This window comes from Apiospora marii (genome assembly GCF_038362585.1).
Source record: "Apiospora marii strain CBS 49790 chromosome Unknown utg000009l_segment0_segment0, whole genome shotgun sequence".
In the NCBI taxonomy this organism is placed as follows: Eukaryota; Fungi; Ascomycota; class Sordariomycetes; order Amphisphaeriales; family Apiosporaceae; genus Apiospora; species Apiospora marii.
Genome location: NW_027117381.1, coordinates 2,035,577 through 2,060,627, shown reverse-complemented (window position 1 = coordinate 2,060,627; position 25,051 = coordinate 2,035,577). Strand labels below are relative to the sequence as shown.

The window sequence follows — 25,051 nt, the reverse complement described above, 5'->3', positions numbered from 1 at the left end:
TCATCGACATAGAAGCCACGAGGACGCGACCGGCTCTCAATTTGTCATCATGTACGACGACTACGACCACCCGGCGCGCGAACGCGACGAGCGCGGCAGCGGTTACAGACGCAGATCCCCTTCCTCGAGGGACGGCCAATATCGTTCGCGGCATGGTAAAAACGAATCGCCTGTGGAGGACTGTGTAATGTCGCTGGGTTGACATTTTGGTTTTTTGAGCTTGAGCTGACTTTCCTATGGGGAAAGACTCTTCCAGATCGCCTCCCAGAGCTCCGCGAGGGGACGACTCTTATCGGGATCGCAGCCGTGACTGGGACCGCGGCTATGAACACGCGGCGGGAACAACAGAGAGATACGATCGAGGGCGCGGCGGCTACCAAGGCGGCTCCGAAACCGGCTACGGCGACAGAAGCTATCGTCGCCGCCACTCGCCTGGGAACACCCGTGAGGACCGCGCGACAGAACCAGGCTACGAACCACCGCGCGGTCGGCGGAGCCCAAGGGAATATTCTTCGCCAGAGCCAGCTGGCGACGATGCGTACTATCGAGATGGAGGATACCGATCGGGACCTGGCCGACCGTACCATACTATCAAGATGGATGATCTCCCCGAAAACATAAGCTCTCAGGAGGTAGGTTTTGCCACCCATCAGCTCAACATGTCATCTGCAGAATAGATGTTGCTAACAGTTGCAAAGGTGGATAGTATCATGAAAGGCCTGGGTGCTAGTGGCTTGGTGGAGGTTCGGATCAAGTCTGACGATAGAGCCGGTGATCGTCGATGCTACGCCTTCGCTGAGTTCGCGTCGGACCAAGATTCCATCGACTTCCTCGAGAAGCATTATCCTGCTCTTGAGTTCACTGCTGCTGATGGCTTTAATGCATACGTCCCCATTGCATACAGCCGAGAACGTCGGCAGCCTACCAATCCAGACGACTGGCAATGCACTATGGTGAGAATCCAACTCTGATTGTAACAGCTTGTGGCACATTCTAACCGGACCAGTGCCATTATGAGAACTTTTCACGGCGAGCAACATGCAAGCAATGCAAAGCCCCTAGATCATGTAAGAATTCCACGATACGGCATCACAAAGCAGACTACTTACCACCCTGCCTAGCCGAAAATGTGGCCGATATGCAGTTGGACGGTAAGAGCGACGAGTGCCCGCAACAGACGCCGTCTCAATTTCTAGTCATTCGCAACCTGCCACCAACAATCAGCGAGAACAACTTGGCCGTTGGCGTCAAGAAACTCTACGTTGCCAAAGAGGACGAGCCAAAGCAAGCGGCTGGGGCGCCGCCAAAACTGAAGAGCACCGCACCTGTTGGCAACACCACAGGTCTCGGAGCTAAGCCAGGCTCACTGTCACGAGTCTTCATGATCCGAGATAGATATAACGATGCCGGATGCCGCTACGGCTTCGCCGAGTTCGCAACTCTGGATGATGCACGGGCAGCTATGGCCAAGTTCAACGCTTCCCCCCAGTTCACCATCGGCTCCAAACCTGTCACGGTGGCATACATCCATTCGGGGGTCTTCATTCCTTACTTCAAGCCTGTAACCGACCAGGACCGAAAGTTTACCTTCACAGTATCTCATAACCCATCCTTGCTTCTCAGCTACTGGAACCCGTCGGTGTATGCCAGCGAGTTTACTATCTTCAGCGAGAATCTATACGAGGAAAAATCGACCGACGAGCCCCGGTCAGAACAAGCTGCATCTGCTAAGGACTCTAAGAAGCGGAAAGCAGATAAAGAATTGACTGCACCCACTGGCAAGAAGGTCATCGCGATGGCCCCGCAGCTCGCCAAATGGGCAAACAAACACGCAGAGCTCCGCGGCGCGAAGAATGGAGCCAAGAAGCCCGATAACAACGAGAAGGGGCCTCCTGTCACAGGGGTAAATAGTATCGGTTCGCATTCTGTTGACTCCCCTCCGTCGCCGCCGCCGCCCAGCGAATCGTACGCCGATCTGGACCGGAATTGCTGTCTACTTTGCAGACGCAAGTTCGTTAGCGAGCCCTCGCTTCGCCGGCACGAGCAGATGAGCGACCTCCACAAGAAGAACCTCGAAGACAAGAACCTCGTCCTGAAGGCCGTCCGGGACCTCAAGGCCGTGGGCAAGGAACCTACCTCCAACTACCGCGACCGCGCCAAGGAGCGCCGGCTGGTGCACAACCAGCCGAACAAGCCCAAGCCCAATAACAACAATCTGCCCCGGAAGAAACCGCAGTCGTCGGCCAAGGAGAACGAGCCGGCCAAGGAGCCGACCCCGAGCAAGGCCGCCATGTCCAAGGGCGCCGGTCTCCTGGCCAAGATGGGCTGGAGCGCGGGAGCTGGCCTCGGTGCCGAAGGCGCCGGTCGGACCAACATCATTGAGACGGCGGCGTATGCGCCGGGTGTCGGTCTGGGTGCCGAGGGTGGCAAGATCGGGGATGCGGCCGAGGAGGCGGCTCGGGCAACCAAGAACGATTACTCCGACTTCGTGGCCAAGGCCAAGGATAAGGCAAGGGAGCGGTACGAGAAGATGGGTTGAGCATTTCTCGTGGCTGTTGACGATGGGTGCCTAGCTGATGGCTGGCTGTACGTATAGTTAGATGTATTATTTATTCCGGGTGTTGACTGGAAACTGTCGGATAGGCTACTTAGCTGTTATCCTCGTTAAGGAGGTTTCTAGGTCGTCTAGCAGAATCACAATGCCTATCAAGTGGCTCTTAAGTTTCGATCCATTTGTATTAGTTTTGTGTGCAAACTGCTCCGAGAGCCTTCATAGGGGTCCTCTCAGAACGAGAGTAAATGGATTACGGCAAATACCCGCGGATGGAACGCACAGAATGGAAGCTTGTTACGAGGGCACTTCTAATAGGAAAACTAGGGTATCAAGGGAACGCAATCAAGACGAGCCACGCAAATCTTTTACACAGTAGAACGAAGGCAACGCGGTTCTTGCGGGAAGAGCCAATTCATGATCCATCCAGGCAGCCCACCCATTAGACCATCTCGTATCCCAGTCGAAATGCCAGGTCCGCCACCCCTTTTATGCCGCATTTCCGCATTACCACGAGACAGCCATTTTGAAGATTTTAAGCCTCCCTTGTCGGCCATCTACTCATATCTGTAGGCACAACCACATACTTCCGGTAAGCATGCCGAATCCAGTCGTCAGTATCACCGCCAAGACCATGCCTAGCACTGACGGGTCCGGTCCCGGTACTGACCTCGCGGCGGGGTTGCCCGTAGCGCTCGTCGCCGCAGCATCTCCCGCGCCAATACTGCCGGTGACAGTGACGGTCGGCAAAGGTTTCGCTCCCACGCCACTAGGGAGGCCGGTTGCCGTCTGCGTGGCGCTGACGCCGTCGACGACGCCCGACACGCCCGGGATGCCGGTGGCGTCCTTGCTGAACTCGACGACGTCGGACTCGTCCGTCACGTTGGGTTTGGCCTGCGCGAGGGCGAGCTGGTTGTTGGCCAGGTCATAGACGACGTAGGCGCTTCGCAGGAAGCTGTCACCTAGGATGTATATCTCGCTTTCTGGGTCGCTGTTAGGCACGATGCCGAACATGCAGGCTTTTTCTCTCGGATGCTCGGCGCCGTACGGCCGCATATCGATGATCATTTGGTTCAGTGGTACGCGAATGAGGGGGCCGTTGGGTCCGCCGAAGCGGAAGTCAAACGTCGCCTTGCTGAGCGGGCTTTCGTGGTCGAGCAGATCGCAGTTCACGAAGGCTAGCTCGCCGTCCTGGGTTACTTGGCTTCCGTCCTCGAAGACGGTATTGTTAAGGGCCTTGTAGAGGCGCTGTACTGTGCTGTTGGCCAGGTACGTCAGCGTGGCGCCCGAGTCGAGCAGGACGGCTCTGGGGGCGCCGGAGAAAGGCTCGCTGCTCGTGCCATTGCCGAAGGTCATGGAAAAAGTGTCCAGGGTGACAAAGTAGAAGGAGGAACTCTGGGTGGCTGAATTCGGCACCAGGGGCACCGCGAGCAGTTCGCCCGTGAACTTCGCTTTGTCGATGCCGCCGAACAGTACGGTCCCGGATGGCGCCTCTACTGCATTCTTGTAGACAACCAGTCAGTGGCTGACAATAATCTCAAATTTGTCGATAAAACTGCTCACCAAATACAGACTAAAGGCTTTCGTCCCGATAAGACCTTGGTCGTAGAAGACGTCCATGATATTGGGGTAGTTCCCAGGAGGGATTTCAGCCGCTCGCAGGCCCAGACCCAGGATGCCTGTGTAGACCTTGTTCACGGTGGTGGCAATACCCATCTGTTTTTCAACCCTGGTTTAGTTCTAAGCACAAGAGTATATGTGCTGTAGTTGACCACCTACTTGTAGATTCTTGGTGGCAGCGCCGCCAATGGCTAAGTTATCCTTCATCCAGGTACCAGAAACATTTGACTGGTCACCATATGTGATCTCGAATTGAGTGTTGTCCAACATCTTGACAGTGGAGCTAGCTTTAGAGTTGTCTAATACGATAGAATGGTATCAGTAGGCAAATATGAAATGTATGTAGTGAGCGGATGGATCAAAGTAATCCACGAAATAGCAAGGCAAAATCACTTACAGGGAGTCAGGCATAGATCTCCACCTTCACAACCGTCGGTGCTCTTGTCGACCACCCAGGTATCGCTGGATCCGGTGTCAAGAACCAAGGTGATGGGCTGCGGCGGCGTTCCGATGGTGACCTCAGCATAGTAGCTGTAAGCCGACATATTGTTGGTGACCACCTGGGAATAGCTGCCGATGTCCCGTCGACGACGTATCAGTTGCGGGTCTACAGGAGATTTGTTGATGTTCAACGATACCACCCGCTGGGCGGAAGCAGCAGCGGTGGTGGCGAGCACGCCCACTACAGACGCGAAGAAGACATGGACCTGCATAGCGACGAAGGCGTGTGTTTCTTCCTCGAGGCCGGGTCCGTAAGTAGCAGCGGGGATCGACGACACGGAGGGCCGAAAAGTCTTAGCGCATAACGATCCCCCAAATCACCCAGGTGCCGATCGGTAAGATTGGGGGCCCCGAATACGTGACACAGGACCCGAAGGTGGTGAAAACCTCCAGCGACGAAGAATTCCGTGAAGGGAGCTTTCGGATCGAACAAGAACTGGGTCTAGTGAGAGGGGCAATGCAGTCCGAATTGAGGACCTCTTTTGAAGTCACTTGTCAATATTGTTGTTGTTCCGGGGTGAATCAAATACGATTGCGCGGCCTCTGATAAGAAGCAGGAGGACTAAACACTAGAAGTACATTCAGGTATACCATCTTCCAGCATCTAGGAGTTTATGGAGGATGACCCGATGATTTGGCCGTGGGATGTCAAGAAAGCAGCAATTAAGTGACACTCAAAATCATACCACGGGAGCACTCTGCCAAGATACCAAGCAACGCGTCTCAGTTTCTGTTGTGTACTACCGAAAGATCGAGTGGATGGGTGGATGAAGGAGGGTTTGTCATCCTCATAGGTTTCTTGCGCATCTGGTGTATGGGTTACATTTCGAGTCACTGCAAGAAATGTCTGGATTGTGGCAATATGTTCTAGGCGTCTGACATACAGACTTGGTGATGTGGGATTTCCTGGATCTGGTAATCGACCCTGGTCAACACAGTTTGGTAGGGTCCATGTCGAGAGGCCTGCCTGCCTACGTACTCCGTATCTTCCCTCCTTCCCCATCGCAGGCGCGGCCAAGACTAAAGTAGGTACCTATTCTGAGCTATCGGTCGTAATTGCCCTGGGTCGCCATGGGAAACAGATTGCGAGCCCATCTACCATCCATTACCTGGCTCATTTACACTCACCCATCATCATGATGAGAGTATGCCGAAAAGGTCACAATATTAGTCGTTGTGGCGGAACATGCAGCGGCAGGTGAGCTGGCTAATTTCAGGTAGAAGAAGAAAGAGGGAAAAGGGTCTTCCTAATCGAGCCTTCTCTGCAAATGCAGATGCAAGCCACCTGTTGACGTAACAGTAATTGCAGCTGCAGGGGCATTGCAAATAGCAACTCCTACTGCAGATCCCCGGTCCTTCTCCAATCGCTTAGGCAGCCGAGAACTGCACCTCACCCCGGAAACCCCTCCGTCCTGTGTGGCAAGAGGCTCGGGTCAGATGGGTGGTGTTCTTTAAAGCTGCAGATGCAGTGCATGTCGTGTCAAAAGGCCCCGAGGCCCTGTATACTAAGTAGTCAACTTCCTGCACTTATTCCCATTCACCACAACGGCTGGCTTCATCGGCAAAGCCCAACCTCGTATCAAGTGCACATTCACTCTCATAGTTATTACTATAGCAAATGCATTGGTTGGTAGGTACTACATGTTACACACAACTTCTCCCGGTTCTCTGTACATGTAGTAAGGCAGGAAAGGCTCGATCTGCCCACGCACAGTGACCATCAGCCTCTGTTCCCAGCCCTTGGGCCAATATCCGACATCTTGCCAAACATCAACTGCAACAAGTCCCGTTTTCTTTCCTCGCAAAGCAGCATCTCCTTGGCGTTTTCCGGTGGACGACCCCCAAGAGTGGCAATCCTACACGCAGGATTATATAGGCAACAGACGACTGTACGCAGCTTCGCACATTGCAAACCACCACATTGTTGCAATGAATGTAGCCGACCGGCTGTCTTTTTGTTTGGTTGGTTTCCCGGTGAGTGCCTGCTGACTCACTGATCCTCCTCCGTGGCACCACCACCACCAAAACCGCCTCTCTCGACAATGATGCCGCTGAAGTCATAGATGCTCATGTCACTGAGGACCTCGAAGACGGAGACGTCGACTCCGCATTCGCGGAACACCCAGTTGCGCACACCGACCGCCACGAGCGAATCCACGCCGTAAGCCGCGGGCGTCCGCCCCTCGTCCACCTCGTCGGCGCCACCCCGTAGACTCATGCTCTGGGCCATCATGCTGCGCAGTCCATTGCTGACAATCATTTGCGCCTCGTCGGCGTCTCCTTCGACCTGTGCAAGAAGGTACTTGACGCTCTGCTGCTCCTCGCCTGTTCCTCCGGCGGTAAGCTCTAGTGAGCCGTCATCCTCGGGAAAGTCAACCAGGTTGAGTCGCGAGAAGAGCGCGGTGCGGGTCCAGTATGGGTCCGCCGGCTTGTTCTGGCGGATTAGGCCGCCCGTTCCGACGCCCATGACGACCTGAGAGGGGAAAGTGTCAGTGGCGGTCGTGGATCCCGCAACGGCGCGCTCGATGACGCACAGGAAGTCCTGAAGTCGGATGCCAAAGAAGCCGCTTGATTTGAGCATGTCCAGCGTACGCGGGTCCTGGGCCAACATGCCCGCGCCCAAGACGGGCCCCAAGTCGATGGATGCTGCCCGTGTATTGGTCGCGTTGATGTGCTGTGCCAGAGCGTCCTGGAAAGCGTTGCCAGCGGCATAGTTCGCCTGACCACGACTCCCGATCACACCAGCCGAACTGGACAGGAAGATGAAGAAGTCCAGGTCTGAGGGAAACAGGTTGTAGAGGTTCCAAGAACCGATCGTCTTGGGGCGGATCGCGGTCTGCCAGTCCGAGTAGGTCATGTTGTCGAACACCGAATCGCGGATTGTCGCAGCGCACTGGAAGATACCCTTGATCTGCGGCATGGTCTGTTCAATTGTATTCACTGTAAGCTCCAAAGCAGCCATGTTGCAAATGTCGACTTTGAATACATTCACACTGACACCTCGCTTCTTCAGGAAGGCGACCTGGCTTCGAGACTCGTCCGAGGTGCCGCCGGATCGCGAAAGCAGTGCAATATGTCGTGCACCGTTTTTAGTCAGGAGTTTGGCAATTTCCATCGCCAGACCACCCTGTCCGGCAAGAACATAAGTGGCATCAGGGCGGATCGAATCGCGGACGGACTTGATGCTCTCTTGAGCAATCGAAATGCTATTTTCAACAATGGCATTCAGGTTCTCCGTGGGGACGAGTCGAGGTACCATGATCTGGCCTCTACGAAGGGCATACTCGACATCCCTAGGCTGCACCTCCTTCGGGCCTGTGAATGCTTTCGTGAAAAGGTCTACAATTGTACCCGAAATGGAGTTCACCTCGCCACCTGAGGTCGAGGTCACGGAAAAGTCCGAAGGAGAGTCCGGTTCCATGTCTGTAAGCGTTTCCACAACGGGGTGTGAAGGCGAATCCGGCGACAAGTCGGAAGTCGAGTCCATTTCGGTATCTGGGAGGGACTCTACCCCCATTCCTGGGGAGACAAGCACGGTTGTATCGGACCTGGAGTCCATGTCGAATTCGGTATGGGCATCCAGGTCCAGGGTGACGATCTTCTTCTGTGGATTCTCCGAGTGTATGGTTCGGGCGAGCGCTTGAACAAGGCTGGCCCGCGGATTGGCCACCTCGAATTGGGAGCCTCGAGTAACCCACAAGATACCCCGTGACAGTATGATGAGGGATTTGAAGGCGTGGAAGTCCTGCTCGGACCAGTCCCAAACAAATGGATGCTCGGTCAGCATCTCAAGCAAAGAGATGTAGTAAGCGGGCTGTCCTTGCTCTATGGCGGCTGCTAGGGTCTGGACTTGGCAGTGAATCTGATCAGCCAGGTCGCAGCAGAGCTGTGCCAGGAGAGGGCTCATGAGGTTGGGGACAAGAATCACAATAGCGCCGGGCAGCTTGATTATCTGCTCCTTGGCTTTATTCTCCTTCAGGGCGACACTTTCATGCGATAACTCCGCGGGCTCCCAGATAATCTTGGAGCATAGATTGGCATGGTTCGGAAGGAACGTGCTTCCTGATTCCAGAGCCGTGAATATAACATCCTTTACCACTAGGAGGGCCTTGGATGCCGACTCTCCGTGACTGAGCTTCCAAGACTCGTCGGATGCAACAAAGGTCACGGAAGCCTCTCGTGGACTACGACGTTCGGCTTTGGCGTATCCAACAAGCTCCTTGCCTGCTTCAGTTGGAGGTTGCGGTTGAGCTGACACGTAAAGGCTACCGATATAGGAAGGCACCATTGAGCCATCACCAAGGCTGGAGGCCGTCTGGAAGATGCTGTCCAGCGTTGCTGGATGGATCAGGTGAGAGTATTCAAATTGAGCAGGCATCGAAGACTTGATGTCGGGAATACATACGGTATACGAACATGTACCTTCTTCCTTGGACAGGGAGGTTATGTTCTGGAAAAGGGGACCATAGTTCATTCCGATGACTTCTAAGGTCTCGTAGAATTGTCGAGGGTTGACCTTCTCGTCAGTAGCTTCCGTGACTTCGCTGTACTCCTGGTAGTGTTGGTCTGTGACCTGGGCGTTGGGATGGATGGTGACAAACCCAGTGCCGTGTTGCTGCCAGGCTCCATCAAGTGGCTTTGAGTAGATGGAGAACTCATACTTGGCAGGTGCGTGCTCACGGAGACTCATGTTCACAGCGTACTCGAGCCCTCGTTCGGTCAGAGGTATGAGCATCGCCTTTTCAATTCTGAATTCCGATACCTCGTAGCCTTCACAGGGCCCCTGTGCGAGCTGTTTCGCGCCCTCAAGCACCATAGCCACCATTCCGGCCGCGGGGTAAATAGGCGATTTCTGGACTTGATGGTGTTCAGTCCAAATGTTTTCCGAACGACGTAAGAAGCCTCGCCATCTGGGCTGGAACGGGATTGAGTCTGCCGTGGGTCGACCGATAAGATCATACCGGCCGTGTACTTGGAACCGGTTGGCGCGAGAAAGATGTGATTCGAACCAGTATTTCGTCTCCCGGTTCCAGGGGTAGTTTGGGAGATCATTCAGAACCTTCGGCTGGTGGTATTGAATGTTCCTCATAACCACCCACGGCATGCTAAGGCTCACGCCACGAGACCAGAGTTCTCCAATGGCTGATAGTGCTGTCACGGCGGAATCCTTGTTTCGACGGAGCATGGATATGTACTTTGGCTTCGGGCCCCGATACTGCATCGACTCAATTATCTCCTGGACGGGGCTCTGAAGCGCGCTATGTGGACCGATTTCGAGAATGACGTCGGGCTTCTTCTGACCACATCCTCCAAGTGCTGCGGTCATCGCGTCGTTGAACCGTACACGAGAAACCATGTTGCCCATCCAGTATTGAGGAGTCAAGTCTTCCCATGAAACGGGAGTTCCGGACAAGGATGAGCACATGATCGGGACTTCATCCGAAGGAATAGATTCGCGACGCGCTTGGTTAGGTTCAATGTCCGCGGTTGTTATCATATTACCAGCGAGATGGGGGTGTGGTACGGTGGCGATCGCGGGCTCTTGGGGACGAAGGTGCCGGATACATGCGATGTACTTCCCCGCACATCTTAGCATATGCTCGGAATGATAGGCGGTCTCGACTTTTAAGAGCCTGTTGAAGATATTGTCACCGTCGAGTAAGCTCTGGATCTGAAGGATACCTTCTTCGTCGCCCGATAGAGTGACAGAATTCGGGCTGTTGATACAAGCAACAACAACCTTGCCTTTGTCAATCTGGAAAATATAAGGCATAACGGCAGGTTTCGAGAGGCCAACAGCAAGCATTCGCCCTTTTTTGTGTTCCTCATCGTCATTCGCCAGCATGTCCTGCGCGCAAATGCCGCGCCAGTATGCTAGTTCCCAAGCAGTCTCGCGAGAAATTGACCCCATTGCGTAAGCGGCTGCAATCTCTCCTGAGGAATGGCCAACTACGAACGCAGGAGACACGCCATAGAATGACATAAGCAGGTCCACCAGGGCGACCTGGATAGCTGTAGTAGCTGGCTGGGCGATCCTGGGCTCATCGATCCGGGAGGAGTCTTTACCTCGGAGTAGCTCGTCCAGTAAGCTCACGTGGTCACCTATGAGGCGACCCATGAACTGCGAAGCCGATACCAGGGACTGGAGGAAAATGTCAAAGGCCATAAGTTCTCGACCCATAGCGAACCACTGCGCACCCTGGCCTCCAAAAACGAAAGCAATCCGCGGGGACTTGTTCTCCTGCAGCCGGACAAAGTCGGATTTGGTGATGTGCCGTAGATTTGTGACGAGTTCCTCAGGGTTCTGAGCTACCGCTGATACTCTCCATTGCATCTTGGTACGGCGACATCCCAATGTGTAGGCCAAGTCCTCCATGAACGTTACAGAGTCTTTGGCCTCCGTTGTCTGGATGTAATTGGCCTGGTTCTGGAGTAGCTGGAGAAGCGCCCGCTCTGTATGAGCCGAGAACACGAACAGCTGCGACTTGCGATCCTGTGTTGGGATCTGCTGACCCTTCGCGACTAGTTTTATAGTCTTAGCTCGAGACTTAATCTGGCTGAGGGTATTTGAAACCACGGTCGGGTTCATCGAAGGATCCTTCGAGGAGTCCTCGGGAAAGATAGCAGAACTGTGGTGCGCCGTCATGTTGCGTGATGAGAGGTAGTGGGCAGCATCATCGACAATAACGTGCGCATTAGTGCCTCCAAATCCAAAGCAGTTGACACTGGCACGTCTGAGGCCATCAACGGGCCACTTCGTGTTCTTCTGAGGCACCTAAAGGTTGTATCAGTAACTTGTCTTGAGAGCGGTAGGCTTCGAGGAACATACCTTAACTTTCCACTCAGCGAAATCGATTCGGTGACTACCTGGTGCCTGGAAGTTCAAATGCTGAGGTATGATACCGTGCTCAAGACTGAGTATGGATTTGATCATGCCAGCGACGCCTGCGCATCCCTCCAAGTGGCCGACGTTTGTTTTAACAGAGCCTACGTATATAGGACTTTCGGCTGAGCGTTGTTGGCAAAGTGACTCCGACACTGCCTGGAGTTCTCTATGATCACCCGCTGGCGTTCCAGTTCCATGGCATTCAACGAATGCGGTTTGGTCAGGAGTCAAGCCGGCACGATCGTAGACGCTGCGGATGTTGCGAATTTGTGCCTCAGCACTGGGTAGAGTAATGCCTAGGATTCCGCTCTGGTCAGAAAACAACTATAATCTGACGGGTGTAGGATGTAGATGCTTACCTGAGGTGCGTCCGTCCTGGTTTACACGAGAGCCGCGAATGACGCCGCGAATGTTATCATTATCGCGAATAGCATCTGATAGACGCTTCACCACTATGATGCCTATACCTTCTCCTCGGCCATAGCCATTGGCCCGCTCATCAAAGGTATAGCACTTACCATCTGGACTCAGGAAGTTCAAGGCAGTCATCGGCATCATAGTGTTAGGGGTTAGAATCAATCCAGCACCGCCAACCAATCCCTGGGAGCAGAACATTAGAGACATTTTGCGAATCAACATACAACTTTGTTATAGAACGAATGCATTGAGGACTCACCATGTCGATCTCTCCGCTGCGCAAAGCTTGGCAGGCATTGTGGAGGCAGACCAGACTGGCACTGCAGCCAGTATCAATTGTCATACTTGGGCCATTGACGTCAAGGAAGTAGGAAATGCGATTTGACATGATGGCAATTCCATTGCCCGTTGCGCCGTATTTCGGCGAGTCATCAGGATCACGTAGTGCAATCTGTTCGTAGTCTAGAGGAGGTAAGTCACAGGACCAGGGGGTAATGACACGATCGGACAATTACCTTTGACAAATGAGCCGACCCAAACTCCTGTCTCTGACTTGCGCAAGGCATCTCGATCAACTCCAGCTATTTTGGTTATGTCAGTAAGCCATATGCGACATACGGAGTAATGTGGGAATGGAATGACGCACCGCTGTCCAAAGCTTCAACGGCAACCTCGAGAAGCATGCGCTGTTGCGGGTCAGTAGCATTGGCTTCATCAGTAGGGATGGAAAAGAACTGGAAAAGTTAGGTCTGATTCCCACACCAAGGGCGCTTTGCATTCTACGTACCGGCGCATCGAAAGCTGCCACATCTTGTTGGAGGAAATGTGCTCCGTTGAAGCAAATCTGGTGATCACGTTAGGTTGTCGAGGTACGTGGTACGGAGAGGGAACCTGTAAATGAGACTTACGCTGCCTTGTCTATTGCCACTGGGGTGGAAATAGCTGGCGATGTTGACACGGTCCTCCGGAAAAGTAGACCAAGCACTCTCTCCGGATACAAGCATCTGCCAGAGGTTGTTGGGTGACGTTGCGTTGCCCGGAAATCTGCAGCCCATGCCGATGACGGCAATGGGCTCCATCTTGTCCGGCTCGGAATGAGCCATCGTGGACTGAGGATCGCCTTTGAAAGCGCAGGCGAGCTTGAATGAATTAACGAATGTCAGTTTGATGTATACAGGAATTGACAAGTAGGGACAACATGAGGGTGGTTGAGATGAAGGAGGAATTTCACTGGTACAGTGAAGGGTTGGGGTGAGCGAAGAGGAATCGGGTCATGTGTGTGCAAGTGTGTCGTCTGGTCTTGGTCATGTGTGTGTTCTGATGGATAAAAGCGGGAATTTCAGGGCGCTCTAGGTCAGTTTCGTTACAGAATTCTCGGGGTGGAAGGTGCGTAGACCTAGGTACCTCTGCTAAGGATGGTACGTGATTACTCCGACAACAATTGCGGAGAGGGGTCAACGATGTGTGGGCTGGAGTTTTTGGAGTACTATCGTGAAAATTCCAGTGACGATGAAAAAAAATGGGCTAGGGTCCAGCGGCGGCAGAGCTACTCTTTGAGGGAGTGGGCGGTTACTCAACCGGAAGTCTGACCGGAGCTCAATCGTCAGCCGGGGCTCACCCGGAGCTCAACCGGAAGCTCGCCGGGAAGCTCACCCCGAAGCTCACCGGAAGCTCACCGGGAAGCTCGCCGGGAAGCTCAACCGGAATAGGGGTCGGCGATTGTTGGGACTGAAGTGTTCAAGTGGGAGATACATACAATAGGCCTCCTTAGAAAAGAACCTCCAACGGGTTCAGTAACAAGAACAAAAGTGAAGAGAGTGTGAGAGAGTAAGAGTGTGTCGCGGTCTTCTTGTCCGGGCACTGTAAATGATTATTCTTATGATAGCTGAATGGAATAGGGGTCGGCGATAATTCAGGGTATGCATTGACTAGTAACCTGAAACCAAGCAACCTTGCGACTCACGTGGTCGGCAGTGAGTCTAGTATAACTCCCCTTACGCAGTGATAAGGTAATTCGAACGGTAATTGCGCCTTCGTTTCAAGAGTGAATGCTGGTTTTTCATCCGTTTCCCCGTAGACCGAGACGTCTGTATACTACGAGACGGAGGTAAGATCTCTCGAATCGACTATAAGTCAAAGCCTACTATATCTTGGGCCAAGTCGTCTGTATCATCAAAAGTAAGCATAAGAACTGTCACCCGAAATCTTGAAGGCGGGAGGTAGTCAGTCATTGGAGACCAGGGTAAAATTGGGTCAACACGAAGACTTACTTGAGCTTCGCCGATGTACCATAGACCGAGATGCCACCATGCCCGTGTTCTCAACACCTTCAGTAGAATCACAACCAGGGAGTGGCGAAATGGACGATAGCCTGCCCAGATGGGATATGGAGAAACCTTCCACACAGCCCCTTTATATACCGTGAGGCCTTTATGTCGTGCAAGGGTGGTTATCAAGGGAGTTTCTTGTGTAGAAGCAAGTCTCTGGCCTTTTGGAAGATCAGGCCGGCCTGGTTGTGACAGCCTGTAAACATGGAGCCGAACAACCAACTGCTGCGAGATTTCAGTTCTGCCAAAGATTAGTATCTATCGACTTGTGGATACCTCTTCCCATGGCCAGTTATTCAGGTCTTCAAACACGGCATATACTGGTCCAACAAGAGCGGTGAAGTTGGAGGCCAGCAACAAACGATGCCACTCAGCCTGAAAATTACATGGGGGGTACTCACGAAACTGTCCTCCTTCACAACCTCCTTCGAAGCTGTGATGTGAGTGCTGACCGATCGATGTGGTTCAATGATCAAAGCCTCGCTTGCATATTAAAAGGAGGAAGTTCTGTTGTGATGACCAGCGATATTAATAGGACGATGCAAGTAAACCAAGCCTTTACACCCGTATATTCAATGAAAGATCAAAGCAATCGTGCGCATGCAAGTAAGATACCAGTGTATTGAACGCTGACCCAATCCCATCTTCATATTACAAAGTGTGGTGGCCATGATGCCTGGGGTGATATGGAATTCCCGCCCTTGGCAGAGCCTGTGGCGTTTGACGCAGCTAACAGGAAGTATGGGGAGGGTCGTAGTCAGACTAGGGCCTGGTTGTAACGGAATACAACTATTGCCACATGGTATTTGATGAACCAGTGATGGTGAAGCACCAGAGTAGCCTCACCAGAGTCGGTCTGGCCGCATCATCTCTCCCGAAACCCGATATCAGACATATGGCCGAAAGTCGGCAGATAACCCAAGAGGCCAGCGCCATTTGCCTAGTCCCATAAAAGCAGACAAAGAGGAAGATGGGGTTTGGCACGAGCCCGAGCCCACATTGAGTGTTGTTGGCAGTGTATACCTAGTAGTGGAGTGACCGGCGAGACGCTGACACTCATACATCATCTCAATGACCAAAGCCAGCAATAGTGGGCTATGTCGAGGTCGGATAACCGCCGGCTGGCTCCCCATGTTGGAAGGATTCTGCATAATCTGACCACCCTACCGATATTTCAGTGTGGAGCCAACACATCACCTGCTGCTTAAGCTGTAGTTCCAAGCATGCTGTAGGCAGCTGTTATTGTTAGCCAAGGCTGGTGCGGTGTGCGGCTGTCAAGGGTTAAGACTTCAAACGGCCTGTTGGGTTCCGGGTAAGAAAGTATCGTGGTTGCGCAGATTGGCCAAGGAGGTACTTGGGCGATTGATGTCCCCCCATTATTAGCTCGGGATGCTGCATACAGATTCCCATACAGCAACCACGGCGACAGGAGATGGGCCGCAGAGTTGGGATGTTGGGCACTGGTAAGCTACTCTCGTCGCTTGCGCCAACCCTAAAGTATCCGTGGGCGATGAGGCCGTGTAGCATGATGCAGATTCCCACAAGATGCTTGCTGGAGAATTCTACTATCTACAACAGCGATCACACTGTGTGTGGTCTCAGCGAAGCATGAGCGAACATGCTGGGAGGTAACATACCACAACAGTTGCTGCCATTTGGCTCCGGCCAAATGGAAAGAACACCTCGGGCTGTAAATCCTGGAGGAGTACCAGCCTACAGGCTCACACAGTCGCAGACACATTGATGTCGATCAGCAATGGCACGGTACGGCCCCTACAAATCACAGCATATGGTGCCAGTGTAGGATCTGTAGATTTTGCTTGTCTGAAGTAAACAAGACAATGCAGCCGCTCTTCAATCTTCATTTATTTTCGTCGTTGGGTGCATGGGTGCTTTTTCTTCAGGGCCCTGGAAAGTTACGTTGTGGTCACTGAAGGGGGTTGGTGTAAAAAATGACCAACCAAAAAGTCCAGTGCTTCCTAACTTTCAGTTTGAAAGATGACAGATTGGAGGATTTTTCAATCGGTGGCAGCTGAACTCATGCCGCGGTAAAAAAAGCAAGATAGCTGCATCAGTCGTCTATCTTGTTGTTGCATCACGGACCATTAACCATCACCCTCCCAGACCTGATGTCGGATATCTGCCAAGCGAGCGCTAAGCACGGCTGGGCGGGTGTTGTAGTGCTGACATCTTCATCCTTCGCGTTGGCTCACGCAATCTCACATCAGCAAGACGGGCGTTACCGTCCCCAAGATTTGGGCAAAACACACTGCACGCGTGCTATTTCACACGTATTGCTTTTACTGACCAGGGAGTTTCCAATACCGCTTCGGCCCAAATCATATCTTGGCAAAAGCAGCAGCTACCTGTCATCCCTATGGAATTGAAGAAGTCTGACACTCGTGATGACTGCGTGCATTCAATAGTGCAGAGAGACGAGGAAAGACAATGCACCCCACTCAGTTTGACAGTCTCTGTATCTGCAGGATCTATGTTGTTATTTATGTGCAGCAGGTGCAAGCGCCCCTCCAAGTTCGGGTATCGCTTAGGCCAACCACAAAATGCTCAGGAGATTCGAAAGGAGCTGAAATCCCCCTATCGGATCTGAGGTATCATGCAATGCAAGCCCGCATCTCGACCAACAAGTGGCATGAGGCTTCTCCCAATCTCCTTCGATCTTGAAGCTGGGGGTGGTGTGTTACACGGCCTTACGGCGTTGTTGGACCAAAACGACGAGACGGCCCACGCCAAGTCGAGTTGGGGTTCAACATGCACATAAATCACAACAGAAAGTGTCACAATTTGGCCCAGGACTCTCTCTCGAACAACCTACATGTAACGTGCTGGACAGTCACCTTTGACTTCTTGTTTTGCGGCCCCATGGGTGAGCCGAAAGCTCAAAAGGTACATAAGTCGGGAGTTCCGACGCTCCTGCCACAGTCATGGATGTCAAAACTTGCTCGATGTTGGCTTCTACCCCATCCACCCTTGTAATGCCAGATGGATCAATGTAGCTCAGCTGTCTGGTTAGAAGGGAAGGAAGCTTGCAGTTAATCTACGGTATACCGCACCGCGACCCAACTGCCTCATGTCTCGGAAGCACCTTGCCTCATCCATATTAAGATGAAGACGGGAGAGAGCTAGCCGACATCTTCAGCAAAGACTCACAGGGAAGCCGACCCTCCTGCTCGGACCGACCGTCGCATCGGCCCTTGCATACGATTTGACTGGGTGTCTTGACGAGGCTGGGTCGGTCAGAGGGCGGTGTGGCGCTCCTGGGAGCCTCAGGGATCCTCTCGTCTATCTTGTTTGTAGTTTGCTCTGTTGGGTGGCAGCACAGCTACCTGGCGCATCCAAATGCCTGCGTCGTCATGCAGCTGTGCTTTGTACCACGTTACACGCGCGGGTTCCCGCCTGATCTCTTTCACTCAAGCGCTCTACGCCTGGCAGTAGGGGTCGTCTTTAGCAGCATGTTTATGTTGTGCCTTTGGATTGAGCCACTCATGCAAATACCACACACACACCATTATGAAGGTTCCCATTTCTCGGGACATATGTATATGGGTGTCAGATCATGGATGCTGTGTTTCGTAGGTTTCCTCGATACTTCAGTCGACTGCGGGACACATATGCATCAACACCACATGGCTCCGGGGCGGACGAGGACTAATGAGTCTCGAAAGAAGCTGGATCAAGCCTGCCGCTACGGCCCGGGGTGGTTAGAGTGCGTCCACGGATAGGGTAGGTTCTCAATCTGGCATATGTCTGCTGTCATGCAGTTGGACAGGCTGAAAGCAAGGAAACTATGCGCACCCCTCCTAGGGACTGGGGTTTGCCTGACATTTCAAAGTGGAAGCACGCAGCAACTCACTTCTACTTATCATTGCCATCCTAATGATAAAGCTAAGGTCCTTTTCATGGTTGATTTGGTTTTGAGGCACAATCATGATATAAGCAAAGAGCACAACATGAGATTCGGAAGGGTGAAATCAGACCAAACGTGATGATTCATTCTCTACCTCAGGTAGTCAAACGCCAAGTGTCAATGAAATAGCATTCAAAGTCGCCGGTCAAGGCCATCATTGTTCGTTGCTCTCCCGAGCCACCCCTCCCTCGTCTCGGCCGGCTTCCATGTCTCGTCACACCTTTCACAAGTATCCGCCATCAGCTCTGTAAGTTGCTCGTGGAACATTGCTTTCTCTGGCAGCCCGTTATTTCTTTGGCTCGAAGTACGAGGGGGCGTTTTGGAATGCTCCTTTCTGCCTCTGGGGGCGTAGCACCAACGTTCACGCACATGGGATAGAGGTGACTTGTCTTGGTCCAGCCTTGATTCATCTTGCAACATATATCCTCCCATTAGCCTCTCATAATCACCCGACGCCCTTTGACATATATGGTGATTTCTTCCCATCCTCCTTTGGCTATGGGTGTCTCGGCAACATGTATGTCCATGCAACATGTCTCCCAATTATCTATGACCCTTGAACTCAGTAGTCTTTGAGCTGACCAAGCGTGCCAGCGTAATGCAATAAAGTGATACGATTTCACCGACTTGAATACACTACACTACTCATTCTCTCATGTGTTCACCATAACTAAATACAAGCTTTTAGGCTTAAGCAGAGTTGTTGTTCTTGGTTAAGAGATTGTCTACCTATTTGTTGTAAAGAGCGGTCCACGCCACATTGTTAAAAGTTGCAAGTGCCATCGTCACACTCACACCCGGTCCTACTTGCCCTTTTGCCGAGCAACTGCCCCCCGAGACTAACCTTACATCATAACACCGAGTCTGCCTACCAGCCACGAGAAGCCCCGCGGGAAGCCCCGTTCTCGGCACGGCGACACCTTGGAAGCCTTGGGTACTTGCTTTGCGTGGGGACAAATAATAAATCTGCCACTTGGATTCCGGACCTACTACGCAGCACAGGGCTTGTCGCCAACAACAACTCTGTCACCACGAAACTTCCGAGTCCCTTTTTCCGTTATCCCCCGAGTCCTGTAGAATACCATTTTGCATCATGGCTGCTCGATATGACGACACCGGCACAATCCCCGGCCTACGCCGCACCGACTCGATGGAGGAGAGATTGCACTCGTCTTCGGCCGCCAACGGAGACCACCACTATGGCCACTCTCTGAGTCCCCTCCGCCAGACCATCTTGGTTGCCATGTACTGCACCCTCGACACACCCCTTGCCAATCTCCGGAAGTCCTAATTGTTTTGATAGTCTCCTTCTCGGCTTGCTCTTCTCAAGTCTCGACGCTTCGATCGTCTCGACATCTCTCGTGTCAATCTCGATCGACCTTGAAGATTTCATTACTGTTCCTTGGGTTGCGCTCTCGTACATGCTCGCATATCTTGGTAAGCCTATAGTCGATTGGATCCAGCCAGCAACGAAGAGGCACACTGACATCAGGGGCGATTAAAGGTTTTGCGGTCGCATTCTCAAAGCTGAGCGACATATACGGCCGCCGTGCTCTCGTCGAACTTTCCTGGTTGTTATTCGGTGGCTTTTCGCTGGGATGCGGTTTGGCTCAGAACATGACACAGCTGTATGACTCCATGTCTTTTCGATTTCCCACACCCCTTTTCGAATGCGCTAACCAAGGTCAAAGCATCGTATTCCGCGCGTTCCAAGGTATCGGAGGCTCCGGTCTCTATAGCCTTGCACAAATCGGGCTCTTCGAGGTTGGCCCGAAGCATTCGCCAGGTCTTCTGGGGGCGCTCATCGGTATGACCCTGGCGGTCTCGTTTGTTCTTGGTCCTGTACTCGGCGGTACAATATCACACCTTGCCTCTTGGAGATGGATATTCTTCATTAAGTGAGTGTTTGGAACCTTTTGCTTCTCAACTTGACTGATGATGTCCCAGTATCCCCTTCGGTACCGTTGCTTTGGCGGGAATTGTACTTGCCTGGCCCAGCCATGATGGCCCGCGATCAAACATGAACGAAACCTACAAGAAGCTCGATTTACCAGGCATCTGCCTGGTCATCGCAGGTTCGACTTTGTTGGTCTTCTCTCTTCAGCAAGCCGGATCTTTCAACATAAGCTGGGCCAGCCCTGTGATCGTCGCGACACTGACAATAGCAGCCATGTGTTGGGTAGCGTTTGCAGTCTGGGAGTACTTGCTGGAAACCAAGAAATACATGGGCATACAAGCTCTGTTCTCGTCTAAGCTCGTTACTCTCCGGCCATACATGGCAGCCCTGATGTAAGTTTGCCGGTTTCCAGATGTCCTCAATGTTACTAACCGTCTATCAAGCTTCACTCTACTCACTGGATTCATCTACCTTTCCGCCATCATCATCCTACCAGAGCGGTTCCAGATCATCAATGAAGAAGACTCCTTGATGGCAGGCGTCCATCTTCTGCCGATGCTAGGCGCTTGCGCGTTTGGATCGTTCCTGGCTGGCGCTATATCATCCAAGCGAAACAACACTTCATTCACGCTAATTGCTGCAGCAATCCTTCAGCTTGTTGGTGTTGGGCTGCTTTCGACCTTCTCTGAAATGAACAGCTCGCTTCAGCCCCAGTACGGCTACCAGGCTATTTTCGGTCTTGGTGTCGGTCTGACATTTGCTGCTGCCACAATGCTCACGTCGGTGCACGTAGACCACGGTAATTTGGCCGTCGCCCAGGGAGCTATTGCTCAGGCTCGCGTCTTAGGTGGTGCCATAGGCATCGCGCTGTGCAGCATGGTCTTCAACCATGGAGTGAAGGACAAGCTCACCGGCCACCTGGATCCCAAGGAGTTGCAGGCTTTGCAACAGAGCCCTGCTTTCGGAGCAGTTCTGACGCCAGCGACCAAGGAGCTGGTTCGAAGTGTTTATGCCGCTGCATTCGTCGACGATCTCAAGATATTCATCTATCTAGCCGCTGCTGGGGTCATCGCAAGCCTCTTCACTTACGAGCGCGACCCGCCCCCTATGCCCCGCGCTCAACGGACGACTAACAAGGAATCGGAGACACCTCGCGGAGCTCTGAGCGAGACAGAACTCGAAGACATGTCGCATCAACGCCGGTGATGAGACATGTCTTCGATGTACAATTGTCTTGCCAGTCTTGAATGCATGCATTTGGGTGGCTCACTCTTTGTCCTGGAGTTTCAATGTTGTCGGGGTTTCCTCTAGAACAGGTATGCTGCCTTCACCGGCCAACGTCGGGGGATGGATCTTTGGGCAGAGGCCGAAGTTGAGGCCGGCTGTCATGCATGCGCGAAGAGGTCCAGTTGCTGGGATTGACGAAACGGATTGACATTTCTCTGAACACTTGCAAATATGAGAACTTCGCTGTACATAAACTGTCCTGTATGCTAGACACATTTCTGTGTATACACTTGCAGATTCGATGGATCAATACCCCTGTTCGAGGTCCATTGCCGTAAATAGAAACACCGATGCGCTGATCATTTAGGAATTTGATCACCATATCATCCGACATGCAAAGTCTGGTATGTCCCCAACAGGACGGCCCTGGGCAATGTGGTTCTAGGCGTGCGGTCAATCTAAGAAATGCTCAAGGTAACGCCGGCTGCAATTGTCCTGATTGTGGCCTATCGGTCTGCCATTCGCCATAATATGCGCGTCTGAGTATCTAGATGCGAGGGGGGATGGATGGCTGCATCGGGCGGGATGATGTGATTGCTGCCTGTGATACTGTGTAGCCTGGCAGAGTCTCGCCCAACATTGATCGGTAAATCTATATATATAGGCACATGCATGCTCGCGTTGACACGCGGCTCAACACCGCCCTGTGCCATCTTCTCCCAAAATCCCATATCTGAGGAGTAACGTTGGTCATGAGTAGTATGGGTTAATTGGTTAGGAGCACTGCTTCCTGTTTACCACGTGTAATCGGAGTGGCGGGTCATACTTGTCCCCTTGCAATGGAATCGCATCCGTTGGTTGCAAGTGTCGCTTAGTCGACCTCGACATGGTCTTTGGTCAAGCTTACCGAAGGACTTTGGGGTTTGCGTCCGTACACGACGTGGCTTTTGAGAAAACTGTTAGCAGATCCTTCGACGCCACCATTCATTAGTCAATTCGACACCGGTTAATGCACCAGGGAGAAAAGCAAAATAGCATATGGAGGACCACCTTCCAACTCACACGGGAGAGTAGGCCTTGATCTTGGGGTCTTGCAGATCGCGCTTCGCCCTCGCCAGAAATTCGTCAAGCTGCTCTTTGCTCCAGCCCAGCTTGGTCATGAAGATGCGCGTCGTGACGCTCTCGAGGAGGCCCGTCTGGAGCTGGCCCAGGAACCAGGTGCCGAGCGTCTTCTCCTTGGGGTCGGCGGGCCACCAGGGGTTGCTGGGCCAGCGCAGGACGACCTCGGTAACGTCCTCGAAGCCGACCTCGCGCATCCAGGCCGCGTAGTTGGGCACGTTATCCCAGCGCATGCCGACCGAGGCCAGGGCCCCGTGGATCTCGTCCTGGATCACCTTCAGGGTCGTGCCCTCGATGCTGCCGTCCTCGGACGTCTGCAGGTTCAGGTCCTGCATCTCGAAGTAGCCGCCGGGCCGGAGCGCGTCGAAGGCCTTGCGGAAGATCTCTTGCGGCCGCTTGAAGCACGTCGCGCACGCGCGCCCGTGGATGTAGTCGAACGGCCGCGAGAACTCCCACTCGTCCTCGGCGTCATCGATCAGGAACTCACAGTTCTGTGGTACGCTAGTTGGCGGCTTTTGTCAATGCTCGTCGCTTCGGGGTCCTCTGCGCCAGGTTGTCTTACTATTCTGGCTGGATGGATGACAGATCTGTCCCTATCACCACAGCCGATGGATAGGCCTCCGCTGTTCTGCCGTCAGATGGGGTTGGCCCAGCCTAGCAGGAAAGAGACGGCGCCTTACCGAAGTCTATCACCCAGATCCCCGAACCAGTTGCGATGTCTAAAACATAGTGAGGCGACGGCCCTATTGGGGCCAAGTGAAGATTGCCGTCGAGGGTGATCTCCCACATCTTGTGCTGCAAGTCTGCTGCTGGTCAGAGAACCGTCGTCCGGCATTAAACATACAATATCAAGAAAAACAGCATACCCAGTCTATCCAGCTCGGCTTCGTCATTGGGAAGTAGGTACTTCCCATCCTTGTAGGAATGGTATGTCCTGCCATTCTCTTCCAACCGCTCTGCGACGCTCGAAGTCATCGAGTACGTTGACGTCCTGTCGCGTGCAGTAAGTCACCATACGTTTTTTTCAGTTTGCGCCGATAGGGACAACACGCATCCACCTACCCGTGACTTCCCATTTCTACTGCGGAGTCTTTGTCGTCGTTTTCGCTAATGTCAGTCGTTTGGTCGGCTTCTGCGTCGCGATTCATATCCATATCCACCATGGTGGCATCCTGCATTCGTAAGATGTAGTATTCAGCTCATGGTGTTCGTAAGAGGCTAGGTGTTTCGGGTTCTTACGCTGCCGGCGGGTTCGTCCATGTTTTCTGGAGTCACTATTGGCGGGAGGATCAGCTTGCATGAGGCCTAAACCAGATCCTCTTGCCAAGAGGGGTAGTTCTGGATGGCCAGAGATGGTGCTACTGTGCCTCTTCCTTGGACAGCATATCAGAGACGCAACAGCAATAAGTCGTCGCCGATGTTCGTTGCTCTTCTTCCTCTATCATAGAAATATCAAACACTGCTATCAGTGACCCAAACTGTCTTTGATTGTCTCTCTGGAAAGTGGACATGAATGGCCCGGAGTCGGTCGCAGTTCCTCGTTGTACCGATCCATTACCTATGATGACTACAACTGAGTCTTGGGTCTCGCCGAGTTGCCGCTAGATGGCACGCTAACTAATGGAGGGAGCTTCACCCCCTCCATCTCTGACAGCCAGCTAGCCTCCCATTGTATCCTACCACTTCCGAGAACGTGAAATCTTATCACTGGCACCGCCATAAGAAGGGCCTAATCAGCACGGGAGTTGGTGTCAGATGTCGCCAAGGGAATTTAGACTCGTGACACAAGCACTTGCGGACTGCCTGTTCCAGTAGATGGTTCATCAGCTTGCAATTTACTGGTGTAACATGTCGCTCTGCCCAACAATGTACCTACCTATGCAAATTGCAGTTGTTGGGCATGTAGTCAATTATGCCTTGGTAGATTCCTCAACCTGTGATACACGTAAGTACAGCGGCCACAGGTCCGGTGCCATGAGAAGACGAGATTGGTTATCTCCCTGCAGAGCCAACCCCCTGGGACCCGAAACCAAGGCCGCGGGTCGCGCCCCCCACGTGGTTGAAGCATGGTGCACGTCATTTTTGAATTATGATCGGACGACAACTCTCAAACAACTGCTAGTAATAATGTCTTCCACGCTCATTGCACGAAGTTTTGGCGCAGTTCTCTTATCGCAAGGCGTGTCATTCCATGGCTGCATGCTATCTGCAGGGTTGTAAGAGTCTGGCATAAACTGTTATATCGCCATCTATTCTCGACGTCGGTGGATTCTACGCGCGCCAACGGCTTGATCTTGCGGGCAGCAGTAGTAGATAAAACATCCCTTTTCACGCCATTAGCGGGGCTACCTATCACATCACCAAAACAGGTCACGGGGTGTGAATTACCGAGAACGACACAAGACACCGCGTTCATTGCCCTTTTTAATGCAATACTAGAGGCCCTGCTCGCGTATGAGGGCGACGGTCCAGCTGCCGCTGGCAGCCGAGCTCGGTGGAGCGAAGCGTACTGCACCGGAAGCTGGCGAAAGTGTATACCACGAAATCTATAACACGGGCTCTGGATATAAAGGGGTTGCGA

At 52.9% G+C, this 25,051-nt stretch overlaps 5 protein-coding genes across 5 annotated transcripts; 2 read left to right on the top strand and 3 right to left on the bottom strand.

Moving 5' to 3' along the window:
- Nucleotides 1-49: 49 nt before the first annotated feature.
- Nucleotides 50-2,539, top strand: PG985_012186 (uncharacterized protein; the record flags this gene model as incomplete). The annotated part of the gene is made up of 5 exons (XM_066831953.1): nt 50-155; nt 247-632; nt 699-953; nt 1,007-1,067; nt 1,122-2,539. 5 exons carry the CDS (start codon nt 50-52, stop codon nt 2,537-2,539), a joined length of 2,226 nt encoding a protein of 741 aa, XP_066680003.1.
- A 573-nt stretch (nt 2,540-3,112) lies between these two features.
- Nucleotides 3,113-4,884, bottom strand: PG985_012185 (uncharacterized protein; the record flags this gene model as incomplete). The annotated part of the gene is made up of 4 exons (XM_066831952.1): nt 3,113-4,054; nt 4,082-4,267; nt 4,331-4,470; nt 4,569-4,884. 4 exons carry the CDS (start codon nt 4,882-4,884, stop codon nt 3,113-3,115), a joined length of 1,584 nt encoding a protein of 527 aa, XP_066680002.1.
- A 1,508-nt stretch (nt 4,885-6,392) lies between these two features.
- PG985_012184 (uncharacterized protein) lies at nt 6,393-13,078 on the bottom strand (the record flags this gene model as incomplete). The annotated part of the gene is made up of 9 exons (XM_066831951.1): nt 6,393-6,528; nt 6,667-11,447; nt 11,502-11,854; nt 11,918-12,158; nt 12,235-12,437; nt 12,491-12,556; nt 12,622-12,709; nt 12,763-12,819; nt 12,884-13,078. 9 exons carry the CDS (start codon nt 13,076-13,078, stop codon nt 6,393-6,395), a joined length of 6,120 nt encoding a protein of 2,039 aa, XP_066680001.1.
- A 6,242-nt stretch (nt 13,079-19,320) lies between these two features.
- PG985_012183 (uncharacterized protein) lies at nt 19,321-21,330 on the top strand (the record flags this gene model as incomplete). Its single annotated transcript, XM_066831950.1, has 5 exons — nt 19,321-19,472; nt 19,531-19,664; nt 19,720-20,125; nt 20,175-20,516; nt 20,568-21,330. The coding sequence occupies 5 exons, from the start codon at nt 19,321-19,323 to the stop codon at nt 21,328-21,330; spliced, it is 1,797 nt and encodes a 598-aa protein (XP_066680000.1).
- A 1,079-nt stretch (nt 21,331-22,409) lies between these two features.
- PG985_012182 (methyltransferase domain-containing protein) lies at nt 22,410-23,730 on the bottom strand (the record flags this gene model as incomplete). The annotated part of the gene is made up of 6 exons (XM_066831949.1): nt 22,410-22,971; nt 23,033-23,093; nt 23,151-23,273; nt 23,337-23,461; nt 23,533-23,642; nt 23,710-23,730. The coding sequence occupies 6 exons, from the start codon at nt 23,728-23,730 to the stop codon at nt 22,410-22,412; spliced, it is 1,002 nt and encodes a 333-aa protein (XP_066679999.1).
- Nucleotides 23,731-25,051: the final 1,321 nt, after the last annotated feature.